The sequence below is a fragment of the Trichechus manatus genome, unplaced genomic scaffold, assembly GCF_000243295.1.
Source record: "Trichechus manatus latirostris isolate Lorelei unplaced genomic scaffold, TriManLat1.0 scaffold00138, whole genome shotgun sequence".
NCBI lineage: Eukaryota > Metazoa > Chordata > Mammalia > Sirenia > Trichechidae > Trichechus > Trichechus manatus.
Genome location: NW_004444074.1, coordinates 1,400,176 through 1,412,803, shown reverse-complemented (window position 1 = coordinate 1,412,803; position 12,628 = coordinate 1,400,176). Strand labels below are relative to the sequence as shown.

Genomic DNA, 12,628 nt, shown 5'->3' with positions numbered 1-12,628 from the left:
GTGGTCCTTTTTGTACAATCTGGTACTTGCTGCTTGCCTTGCTAGCGTCATCATGTCACACACTGAACTACGCTGTGCTCACTGAATGGCTATGCTGTCTTACACTTCTGCATCTAAGCTCATAGCTCCCTTTACCTGAAACACCATTCTGTGGAGAAGGAATTTGCCAAGACCTCAAATGCTGCCCCTCCCATACCCCCTGGTCCACACTGGCCTACCTACCTCTGGTGCCAGAAATTCCACAATCAGTGATATACTCACTTTGGTTTGCCTGCATTACAACTCTTGGTCACAACTACACTTCCTAGGCGCTACCCCAAAAATGAAAAATCGTAATCCTGGCTTTAAGGTTCCTCAACCTCAATCAGCAGAGCTGTCAACTCAAATTCAGCTTCCATGTACTTTTGCTGTTGTCTGTTTTTCCTACATGTGACCATGTCTTTCCTAGATGACTTTCAGAGATGGAGACTCAGCCTATGTATTTGTAAAAAGTGCTGGGAATCATGTTTAATAAATGCTTTTGGATATAAAGGATGGAGATATCAACAGAGCATTATGAAAAAGGGGCCCAAATCCTCAGCACTACCCCGCCCCTCAGAGCAGCCCAACCTGGGAAACATCACTATATGCAACCCTCTTCCAACCCCAGGCTGGGCCCTAAGAGTCCCTCCCTGGCCAGGCAGAAAGGCCCTCAAATCAGAAGCTCACCCAGCCGTGACTCCACGGGATTGATGACATGGGGGAGGCTGTGAGCAGCCAGGTAGTAACTGGAGGAAGCTGGGTCAAAGCGGGGGTTGACTCCCAACACTGCATAGTAAAGGATCTGTGAAGCAAAGGGTGGGGAGAGGTTATTTTGTTTACTAAGTTATATTCTACTTTGTCCCAAAAAAAGATTTGAGGTGGCTTACAAAGACAAAATTAGTACAAGGCAAAATACAAGAAACAGTATCAAGGCTGAGAGAAAATAAATGTATGGGAAAGAAAACACAAACAGTGAAGCCACGGGCAAAGTTAATATACACTAGATATATGCTTTGAAAACCACATATTTCACCAAGCTTCCTAGCAGCCTAAACAAAGAGGGAAACAAAGAGCAACATAACTCAGTGTCCACAAGATAAAATCAAGCCAGCTATTCAGGTCTCCCACTACCAAGACCTAATAAAAATTTCTCCCACGTTTTCACTAAAAGGACATTGTGTGATATAAACAGCAACATTCTTTGCAATACCTTTATTGTAACCTCATTAACATATTTCAGGAAGCTTTTTTAAAAATAACATTCCTGGAAGACAGCTGGTGGCATAACACCTAGGCACAACTGGTAAAAACAGTTCTAGAGAAGGCCATAAGGAAGCTGGCTAGTTAACAAGCACCGATGGAACTCCCGCAAGCTGCACATCAAGGAGGCAAAGTAAGGACACTAGAACCTACCCTCAAGACACGGAGACACAGTCACTTACACAGACACACACCAGTGTCTCCTCTCATGATGCTCACATACACAGGAAATGTCTAGCAAATCAGCAAGTTCCAAGAGATGGTGGTATATAGACTGTACTTATAAACACTAAGTATTTAGGAGCTTAGAAAAAAATGGTGCAGCAGGAGAAAAACTCCTCAACTTGCTTCCAGTCTCACCTGAGAGTCCACAGAGAAGTTGCCAGCAGCACTGAGGGCGTTCAGGAAGGGCTGCACATAGCGCTGGACAGCTCCCTCAATGTCCCAATGGACGTCATGAGACTTGGGGTCTGGGTTGAGTAAGCTGAAGGTGATCTCATAGCCTATAGAACAGGAGTCAAGGAAGTAAGAAGGCTCCTGGGATCAAGGAAGAGAGGCAGACTGTACCCCTGGCTGAGATGAACTTGCTTCTCTCTGGACTGGGGCTGGTTGCCACCAGGGAACCAAAGGGAGGATAAAACTAGTGCTTTAAGAAAAAGTTGAGACCAGAGAATAAAGAAGTAAGGATTTTGCGTGTGGGTTCCCCTCTGTCCCACTGCCACCACGTAATTCATTCCCCTCTCCCTTCCATGGGAAAGCCCAGTCACCCTACCCAAGCTGGACTTGAGAGGCCGCCTCTTATCAGAGCTCCACTTGTCCTCTGGAAGGTGATCAGCCAGTGCAGCAGCAAGCACATCCTCAGTCAAAGACATGGCCTGGGCTACTTGGATTATACGGCGGCCAATGATGTTAAAGGCTTCCCGGTGCATGAGCCCCCGAACAACTGCTGTCCTCTTGGGCCCAATGTAGCTCATCATGTCCTGTGAGGGGTGAGCAAAGGACAGGATGCCCATGACTCATGGCTAAGGAAAGAAAGTAGAAGAGCATTCTGGCTCCTGTCTTTAAGAATCTGGCCTTTTGCCACTGACCAACAGGCCTGCACCTCTCATTAGATTCACAGTGGGTTATTAACTCAGCATTGTTGCACTATGGATATATATGGGTGTTTTCAGTAGTTTCAGAACAGTTCCCTTCTTTTTCCCAGTAGACAGAGGTCCAGACAGCATCCAAATCTTCAGGGGCTGATAAAATGGAGAACTGGAAACTAAGGGATAGCATGCTGAGCAAGAAAAGTAGAATAAATAAAGTACTAGAAAGTCTGATATTAGAAAAATGACACATGGCAAAGAGGCAAGGACAAGAAGGTTCACAGCAGCACTGTTTCTAGTAGCGAAAAACCAGAAACCACCCAAATGTCCATCAGCAACAAAATGGATATACTGTGATATGTTTATACAATGAAACATTAGATAAAAGTGAAAATGAAAGCATTACATTCAGCTATACCTATTATCACGGATGATTCTCTCAAACATAATGTTGAACAAAACAAAAGTTACAGAAGAACAAGTACTGTATTACTCCATTTATGTAAAGCTCAAAAACATGTAAAATTAGACATGCTGTGTAGAGATACAGCATACGTAATAAAATGCTGAAGAAAATGATACATACAATATAGTCACCTTGGGCTGAAAGGGAGGCAAGTATAACTAGGAGAGGCACGGGGCTCCAGCTATATTTCTATATTGTAGTTTGAAAGCTGGGGAATAGGTACATGGATGCTCATTGAAATTATCTGTTGATTCTGTAAGAATTAAATATTTCATTAAAAGAGAAAATGGTGCACGGTATAGCTGCCACCTAGCCTTCTGTTCATAAAATGAGAAGGTCAATGTATTGCCTGTATTATCATCATAACTCACTCAAACCAGCTTCCTTCTTTTTAATCCTACTGATTTTTTTCCTCCAACTTTAACTTGCCATTGGTGCCTTAACCATACACATGAGCTTGGTCTAGGCTTTAGAAAGACCCAGAGTCAATGAATAAGTAAATCCCTGTTTGCGTTCTTTTTTTAAAGATTTGGAGAGTTTTCTGTAGTGAATGGAAGAAATGAGCAGCAATACTGCAAGAAGGAAGCTGACCCAGGAGAGGACTAGCTGAAGGGATAAGGCAATGCTGAAGCCTCTCTGCTTGCCCTACCTGCGGAAGGAGAGAGGAGCGTTCAGAGATGACGTACACAGTCAGGGAGCCCTCTGGTTGCTCCTGTGGCTCAGCTAACGTGGCTTCTGCCTCTGGGGACAAGAGCAGGTGGTATAGCAGGAGGAAAAACACCATCTCATCTCCCCCGCCAGCCCCCTACAGAATGTCTAAGCTACCCCGCTACCTCCCACTCACACCCAGCTACATTTTGGCAAGGCTTGACCAAACCACTTGACCTCTCTGGCCCTCAGTGGCCCAAGCTGAAACACAAGGTGCCTCATTCCCAGCTTCCCAGAGACATTTTGGAGGTAAGCCAAGGTATGAAAATTACACACTAGAGAGATCAGAAGGAAGAAAAGGAATTCAGTTAAAATGATGCAATTGCCCCTCCCCATACCTTGCACACTGTTCAATGACAGAGCCTCCTCCTCGTGGTCCAGAGCCCTGCGGTAAGCCTTCTGGAAACGGCATTTGATTTTCATTTTGTCTGGGAGGGAAAAGAAGAAGCATGATGGGAAGGGCAAGTCTCAGATCTTTGCACCCCTCAGCCCTAACACTGCCCAGCATCTGGAAGCAGCAAGATGATTGTTCGCAGAGAAAGACCAAGAAACTCCAGCCACCTCTAATGATTTCTGTATGGATGATATCAAATACATGGCACTCCACTTCTTCCACCTGCCCCAGCTCCCACCTCTATGCCTATGTACACACTACAGTATCCTCCGACTGTGAAATCTACTACTACAATCATGACATTAACAGCCTCAATTGCTGCCCCACCCATGCCCCAAAATACTTAGTTAAGGTCAATGAGCATTCCTGACTAAAACAAAAGGGCACACTTAATGACAAAATACTAAATACAGTTCCATTAAAGTTGGTAAAAAAGTAAGGATGCCTGCTATCTCCTCTACTGTTATTTTCTATTATTCAACACTGTTCTTTCTGAAGATCCCAGCCAATGTAATAAGTGAAGAAAAAGACTTAATATATGAAAGAAACAGATAAAATGGCCATTTTTGAAAACAGTATAGGTATTTTCCTAGAAAATTAAGATGTAACCATCTGAAAAGCTATTAGAACTAGTAACAACAGTTTAGTAAGATAACTAGATACAAGAATAGACAAGAATCAATAGCCTTCTGATATTAGAAAAAGTAACAGTATTTTTTTTTAAATCCCAATCGCAATAACAACAAAAATTATAAAAGTGCTCAGGAATAAATGTACAAAACCATAACTAGAAAACATACTGAAGAACATAAACGAGGACCTCAATAAAATGGAAAGAGCATACAAGACTCTTGAATAGAAAGACTAAATACCATAAGGATGTCAATTCTCCCCAACTTAATCTACACACGTAAGGTGATCCCAAAGGGATTTTTTTGTCGTGGAACTTGACAAGCTGAACTTAACATTTACTGAGAAAGTTCTTCCTTCTTTATAGAAGAAATCCAAGCCATATATGTGGAAGAAAGACAGAATTAGAAAATTATCATTTTTGCAACCACTAATGAAACAGATTCAAGGATCAATAGATGCTAAAATCATAAGATGAAAGGTTGACGAGGAATTTTAAAATACAGAGATCAGGCTGACAATACATGAACTCACCAAATAATCTTTGCATCACTGAAAGTGTAACAAAACCAAAAACCAAACCCATTGCCGTTGAGTGGATTCTGACCCATAGCGACTCCATAGGGCAGAGTAGAACTGCCCCACAGGGTTTCCAAGGCTGTAATCTTTAAGGAAGCAGACTACCACGTCTTTCTCCCAAAGACCGGCTGGTGGCTTCAAATGGCTAGTGAGTTCAAACTGCCGATCTTTCAGTTAGCATCCAAGTGCTTAAACCACTGCACCATTGGGGCTCTCATCTATATTCCTACTCACCCTTTAAATACCTGGCTTAAAAATTACATGCCTCAAAGTCTTCTCTGCCTTTCTTTCCTCCCAGTTAAATGCTCTTTCTTAAAACGCTATCCTTGGGTCTTGTATACTTCTGTAGGGTCTTTCTCCCCTAGCTATGAACTTGTTGAAACCATGATCAATTTTATTCACTCCCACATTCCTGGTACCTAAGAAAAGTACCTAATACTCAGTAAAGGGTTTAAACTGAATCGCGCCTGTATTCAAATCCAATTTAACTTCAAAATCTGTGTTCTTTCCCCTACATCCCACTTCCTCCTCTATTGCCTGATGAGCATCAACTGCTTCTGTTAAGGCAGCAGAACTATTTTATGAATAAAATCTCCGCCTTAATGTTAGTGAATTTAGTTTTCTTCTAACCAAACATACTCTTCCTTCAGAGGGAGTTTTTATCAGTAAGTGTTTAACTACCTTTATGGGACACCCAGGTTCCTTCTACCCAACCCACCTCTGGACAGAGCTTAGACGGGAAGGGCAGTCCTGGCATCCCAGGAACTCACATTTCAGCGGGATCTCTCTCTCATGCACAACGGTGAAGGGCAGCTTCTCCTGGTCAACCAGGGGCACTGACTCCCGGGTAAACACGACAGTGACGGGCACCATGAGCCGGAGCTGCGGGAAAGAGCGTCAGGGACGTCTGCTGAGTCTCCACCTTGCGGGTGGGCTGTCTCCTAGTCCTCCCCTAAGGAGTCTCACCTGCAGGGCATTCAGCCCACTGATCTGGGAGTAGGGCAACGGGGCCCGGTAGGTCTCCGTGGTCTTCCACCAGAGTGGCAACCCCAACACGATGGCCACAGCAGCGAAGAAGAGGGCGGCACGCTTGCCCCGGACCACCTCTGGGAACACGGGTGAACCGACTGAGGCGCCAGGGTCGACCTCGGAGGCCGGCCCCAGCCCCGCCGCGAACGAGGCTGGCAACCGGTGCCCAGAGGCCCTCGGCCCGGGTTCGTAGGGATCTCCACCTACAGGGCCTCAAGTCTGAAGGGGCCCCTGTCTGAGACCCCTGCCGCCACGTCTGCGGGACCACCATCCCCACCCCCGCATTCCTCCCTCGGCATCCACGAGACACCACTCGAATCCCACCGCACCTATATCCGTAGCAGCGGCCCCGGCTGCCGCCATGCTCGCTTCCGGTTGCTCAAGAGGCCGAGGGGCGGAGCTGTGTGAGCCTCCTCCAATCGGAAGCCCCATAAGAAGGGGGCGGGACCACGACAACGACCGCTCCTCGAGCGAGTGGCACTCCAGACTGGCAGGCGGGAGAAAGCCGGCGGGGTGGGCGGGGTCTGTATGGAGCCTCGCTAGGAATTTGAAAGGAGGGTACAAGGGCAAGGAGGGGCGCGTGACGGCGTTGCTGGGGTCACCTGATTAATCTTTCGCTTTCCCGTAGAATACATTTCCAGCCCCAGGGATTAAGAACGTAAATTCTGTAGTCAGCCTCAGTTTTCTCATCTGTGAAAGGGTGAGGGCATTCGTGTAGAGCCTCAAAGCACTCGGATGTCAACTATTACATCATCGTTTATCATCCCCTTCATAGGGTTGCCCCTTCTGGGAGCCCTAACCTCAGCCTCAAACACGGAGGTGGCAAGCTACTAACTCTTAGCAACAGTGGCTTGCTCAGTACAGTGTTTTCACTTGGAATTCATTTCCAACTCGCAAAAATTTAGATACTTAAAAATACTGAAAATTCATAAGAGCACAGACTTTGAATCCTGATCACTTGGGTTCAAATGCTAGCTTCACCATTTAATACCTAAGTAATCTTGAGTGAGTTAATTAACCTCTGTGACTGTTCCCTCATATTAAAATAGGGACAATAGTACTTACTTTACAGGATTGTTGGATTAAATTAGTATACATAGAATGAATAGAACAGGGCCTGGCAAGAGCATGTAAAAAGTGCTATCTCTAAGTGTTAGCTATTTTTGTTATAAGGTCAGGCCTACATTCCCACATTGCAGTGATTAACTGGGTGAAGCATAGCCTCCTCACTTCACACAACACACCCAGCATGTTCTCTCATCTCTTTATCTTAACTGGTCTGCTCATATAGATTCAGGTGCTCAGCCTACCTTACACTCCAGCCAAGTGTCAAAGTTCAGCATGAGGCCCTACCAAGTCTACCCTTCCTTGGACCCCCAAATTGTCCCCCTCTGTGCCTCCTTTTCCCCAAGCACCAGTGGGCTATAGCACTTGAAAACCTCCTAGGTACCCTGCCCAGCCTAGCAGCCCCCAGAGCCTTGGCGGTTTCCCTTGCTGGGCAGAAGCCCAGGTGCTCCTGCTGTGGCTTCCCCTAGCTAAACGTGTCAGGCCCCAGCAGGGCTCAACACAGATGAGATGTGAGAGACTCCCACCCAGCTTGTCCTGCGGCCTCCTTGTTTGGGGCCTTGCACACAATCTGCCTTCAGGAGTTGCTCTAGTCTTGCCTCACTCCATCCTTCTGCAGCTGCAGCCTAGTGCCCCTGATGTAGCAGTCCCTGGAAGACTTGTAACCCTTCACACTGCCCCACTCCAGCCTTGGGTAACAACAGGCAAGAGCCTGAGCTGGTAATAATGAATGGGTGTGCCCCTCCCCCATAAACTTGAAGCCCAGTCAAACTCAAAACTCATCCTCTCCACCACCACAGTCAGAGAGCCCAGAGATAGAATCAGCAAAGGTCAAAAACTGGGAGCTGGCAATTTGATGTGGAAAACAGACAGACAAAGTAGCACGTTTGCTACCATTTATTTGCTATGTGGTATGTACTCAGCATGAACCAGGGCTGGTGTCCTACCCTCTGGTCCCAGAAGAGAGGAGAGGCAAGAAGGAGAGCCCAAGGAGAAGCCACCCCATCATGGGGAAATTTTAGGGGGTTACATGGGCACACAGAAGACCCAGGCCTCCTGCTCTGACTTGTAGCAAGTCCTCCTGCCCTCAGTCATCGGGGCTCCCTATCTTCCCATCCTATGGTCCCAGGTGAAGCATGGGAGAGAGGAGGCAAGGGGATAAAATGGAAGAGAACTCGGCACGGAATGCAGGCCCTCTGCTCTGCATGGCTATTTGGCCCGGGCCATAACTACAAGCAAAACTGGGTGCATGTGGCCAGGTCAAGGGCTGTGGTGTGGAATGGGTGTTCAGTAGGCATGGTTGGCAATGTAGAGGGACTGTGCTGCCGCTCCTCCATCTTCTCCACTACCTTCATACTTGCCCTGAGCTGCAAGCCCATTCACCTGTAAGATGGGAGAGAGAGGGGAGAGGTATGTAAGGGAGATCAGCTGGACTCAGGCTGAGCCTGCTCACAAGTGCCAAACCCTTCCCAGGCTGTAGTCTCTGTGTGTTGCCCCCTGCTAGGCTACACACCAGCACCACCACCCTCCCTTATCAACACCTCCAGCTCCCAACCTCAGCCCGCTTGATGAATTCTTCAGTGGCGGCCTCAGCATTGTCCTGCTGCCCTCGCCAGGCATTGAGTGCAGAGGCCTGCAGGGCGCGCCCATAGGAGAAGGTGAGGGCCCAGGGCCGAGGAAGGGGGCAACGGTTGATGGCATTAAGGTTGAGCGATGCCTCCTCTTCACTCTGACCCCCAGACAGGAAGGTCACACCTAGGGTGGAGGAGAGAAGACAAACTGACTGGTCATTCCCTATTTTTCCAGGGCAAGAGACCCCTGAAGGCCACAAGAACCTAAGGATGGGCCTTAGGGATAGGAGGAGGTTAGAAGTAGGGTGGTACCTGGGACAGCTGGGGGCACAGTGCGACGCAGAGCAGTGATAGTTGCCATGGCAATCTCCTCTGGGGTATACTTGATGGGACAGGCATGGCCAGGGGTCACCATGTTGGGCTTCAGCAAGGTCCCCTCCAGGTAAACATGATGATCATTCAGGGCTTTGTACACAGCAGCCAGGACCTGGGGATCAGAGATTTCTAAGGTTCTGGGGCACTTACTGGTCTACTTACTGCTCTATATTCCTTGTCCAGGGGGTGGGGGGTAGGCACAGATTGTAAGGGCTCAGTGCAGGTTCAGACCCACTGGTCTGTTCTGGAATCAAGTAAAAAGAGTACTTGGGAAAGTGTACCCGGATCTGAGCCAGGGGCTATGGGGAACAGGCTCCCCTGTCAAGCTGTCCCTGTGGTATGTGCCCAGGTGTGGACTCACCTTCTCCGTAACATACTGGCAACGTTTGAGGTCATGGTCTCCATCAGGCAGGATTTCAGGTTCCACAATAGGCACAATGCCATTCTGCAAGAAAGAGCAGAGTGGCTTGGGAGGGGTAGTAGGTAGGATGGGAGAAAGCCCTGTAACCTTCTCCCCACCAGGCACAGGACACCCATCTGACCACCCCCACACGCACACACCTGCTGGCAGATGCTGGCATAGCGGGCCAGCACGTTGGCATTCTCCAGGATGGCAAGTGCTGAGGGCGTGCGCTCGGTGATTTTCAGTACACAACGCCACTTGGCAAAGTCAGCACCATCCTTCTTGTACTGGGCACAGCGTTCCGAGAGCCCATCCAGCCCTGCAGGCACAGTACCAGCCTCATCACCCTGCCCCTCTTTTGCTTGCATCAACCTTCCAGCACCCCTGTGGTCCTGAAAGCCCACCCACACTGTACCTTGAGTGGTGGTTTCTCCATCAGTCCCGGCTAGAGGCACCACACCCTTGTCAACCTGCAGGGGGCGCACATGCAGAAAGCTGAACCCAAGCAGGATCCCCCTTGCCACCCCTCCCACGCACACTTATTTCCACACCCAACCCCCACCCAGAGCCAGTGGCTGCACCTTGATGCCCACGACAATGCCTTTATCCTGGATCATATGGACAAAGGGGACGCCATTATCATCTTTCTGGTAGAGTGTCTCATGGAAGAAGATGACACCTCCAATGCATTTCTTCACTCGGTCATCGGCACTGAACAGGACCTGGCGGTACAGCCGGCGGTTCTCCTCTGTGTTCTCTACTCCAATTTGGCTCAGCCGCTTGGCCATGCTACCTGGAGGCAAACAAGCAGGGGCAGCAAGGCCATCCCCAGGGCTCTCTGAACACCTTTACCCCACCTAGCCACAGGCCTGCACCTACCTACAGACTCATCTGCAGCCAGAATGCCTTTGCCTGGAGCCACAATCCGGAGGGCAATGTCCGACAACTCCTTCTTCTGCTCAGGAGAAAGCGCTGGGTATGCGTGGGGCATGGCGACAGCTCTCTGGAATGGAAACAAGACCCATAGCTCCTCTGTGTCCTCTCCTGGCCAGATGGGCCAAATGGCTTGCCTCGCCCCCCCCCCCGCCCCCGCAGCATGGGGCTGGGAACATGGCAGCAGTCCTTGGCATGGGTCCCGGGCATCATAGTGGCACCAATCCCTCTGACCGCTAATGGGCTTAGAGCCCTAGTTCCCACATCTCCTTTTGTCCCTGGTGGGCACCCTTCCCAGCCCCAGCAAAAGATGGGGGGTGTGATGAGCAGCCCTGAAGCTCCAGGTCTTACAAAACTGCCAACCCTTCTTCCACTGAATTCAGTCCTTTCCTGGGTTAGGCATAAACCCTGGCCTTTGTAACATCTCTTTCTTCATCCTCAGCAGGGCCCCTAGGGAAACTGCACTCACTTCCAAGGCTTCAGAAGGAAGCAAAAGTACGCATCACCCCACACCCAGGTTCCGGAGGAAAAGGTTGGGAGGAAGGGGGCAGGTAGGGAGTAGAAGTGGCACAAACGACAGTCATAGGCTTCCATAACCTCTCCTTTTCCATATCCCAAACTGCCTATGCCTACTGCCTACTCACCACCCCAGTGCCAGAGGTCAGCCCGTGGGCTGCACAGGTGCTGCGGGGAAGAGGGCCAGTAAGTCGGCTAGGTTAATATGGAAGACTGGGGGAAGTGACACCACCAGGCCATCCCCAGTGCCCAGGAGCACTTGCTCTGTGTGGAGGGAGGGATGGAAAATAGGTAGCACTTCAGTCTCCCAGAACTCAGACACCCAGAGGGGAGACAGAGGGCAGAGGCTCAAGGTTGAAAGGAATGAGTTGAGAGCCTGAGAAAGGGACGGAGAGAAATGCGTGCAGGGCAGAGAGGACACTCTGGGGAGGTGATGGTGAGACAGACTAACTAGTCAGGGGGAAGGACCTAGACGAGGGTGGGGGAGCGCGAGAAAGGGGAACAACAATGACAGAGAGGTGAGAGAACTGGAGAGGGACCCTAGCCTAGGAGAGAACAGACAGAGATTAAAATGGTCTGGGTAGGAGAGGCTTACCCCAAGGAAAACTCTAGGAGGCAGAGGAGGATTTGGGATTAGGAAAGCTGAGGTCCAGGTGGAAGAACTAAGAGGAAGCGGGAGTGGAAGAAGCCAGAGAAATGGAGCTTTTAGTCGGCAGGAGCGAGGATGTAAGGAGGGAACTGAGAAGACACATCCAAGGGCCCCAGGGAGCAGGGCAAGGATGGCAAGAACCAGGGAGGGGAAGCGGAGATGCTGAGCAGCTACGTCTTTCCCCTCTCCCAGGGCCTCACCTGTGCCCAGCGAGTTCGCCGCGGCAGCCACAGGAACGGTTCGGGTTCTGGTCGGCAATAGCTGTGGCTCCAGCCGGGGGTCTGGTAAATAGGGCTGCGGATGCCGCAGCGCTACGTGACTCACCCGGGGGGCGGAGTCAGCGCTCCCCCGACCCCCCGCCATGGCCACGCCTCCTCCCTGGACTGGTGTCCGCGGCAAGGCCACGCCCTTGGGGGGCGGGGCGAAGAGGTGGAGTGACTACCCTGTGAGGACCTCCGAGGCAGTGTTATGGACAGACCCGCTCCCATTCCTGTGAGGCCCTGGTGGTAGGAAATGGGCTTGTCCTCATTTCTGCCACAATCACATTTCCTATCTGCTAGCTCTTGGGGATAAACCTGGTCCTGTCAAGGAATAAGTGAACAGTTACAACAGATGTGGTTAAGTGGGACAGAGGCACCACCAAAGTACCAGAGGTCAGAGCAGGGAGTAATGAACTGAGCTTTTGGTCCTCACCCCCTTATTCACCAGGGCCTACCACAGGAGGGTGGGGGAGGTAGGAGAATGAAGCCTTTTCTGTTTCCCCCAGGCCGTGAGCCAGGGAACAAGCAGTCCAGTGCCCAGAGTATTGAGGGGAAGGCAGCCATGGCTCTGGGTGCAGCGGGAGATGGACAGGGGTACATGGAGGGTGCCCAGGCAGGAGGGCCAAGCTGCCCCTCTCCTGACCTCATCTCCCCATCGCCCAAGAAATAAGATTTAGTGAG

At 49.8% G+C, this 12,628-nt stretch overlaps 2 protein-coding genes across 2 annotated transcripts in view; both read right to left on the bottom strand.

Annotated features, from left to right (window-relative positions):
- Positions 1-6,551, bottom strand: part of PIGS (phosphatidylinositol glycan anchor biosynthesis class S) — a 9,683-nt gene extending 3,132 nt beyond the window's left edge. The window contains exons 1-8 of the mRNA XM_023739697.1: positions 6,505-6,551; positions 6,113-6,252; positions 5,917-6,028; positions 3,882-3,971; positions 3,485-3,576; positions 2,054-2,261; positions 1,642-1,784; positions 725-823 (exon numbers count right to left, since the gene is read on the bottom strand). Coding sequence (XP_023595465.1) covers positions 725-823; positions 1,642-1,784; positions 2,054-2,261; positions 3,485-3,576; positions 3,882-3,971; positions 5,917-6,028; positions 6,113-6,252; positions 6,505-6,538 — 918 coding nt within the window. The 5' untranslated portion in view covers positions 6,539-6,551. The remainder of the gene's footprint in view (positions 1-724; positions 824-1,641; positions 1,785-2,053; positions 2,262-3,484; positions 3,577-3,881; positions 3,972-5,916; positions 6,029-6,112; positions 6,253-6,504) is intronic.
- A 1,441-nt stretch (positions 6,552-7,992) lies between these two features.
- Positions 7,993-10,585, bottom strand: ALDOC (aldolase, fructose-bisphosphate C). The gene is made up of 8 exons (XM_023739708.1): positions 10,469-10,585; positions 10,171-10,382; positions 10,005-10,059; positions 9,748-9,908; positions 9,548-9,631; positions 9,124-9,298; positions 8,796-8,995; positions 7,993-8,623 (listed from the first exon to the last, which is right to left on the bottom strand). Exons 1-8 carry the CDS (start codon positions 10,578-10,580, stop codon positions 8,528-8,530), a joined length of 1,095 nt encoding a protein of 364 aa, XP_023595476.1. The 5' UTR covers positions 10,581-10,585; the 3' UTR covers positions 7,993-8,527.
- Positions 10,586-12,628: the final 2,043 nt, after the last annotated feature.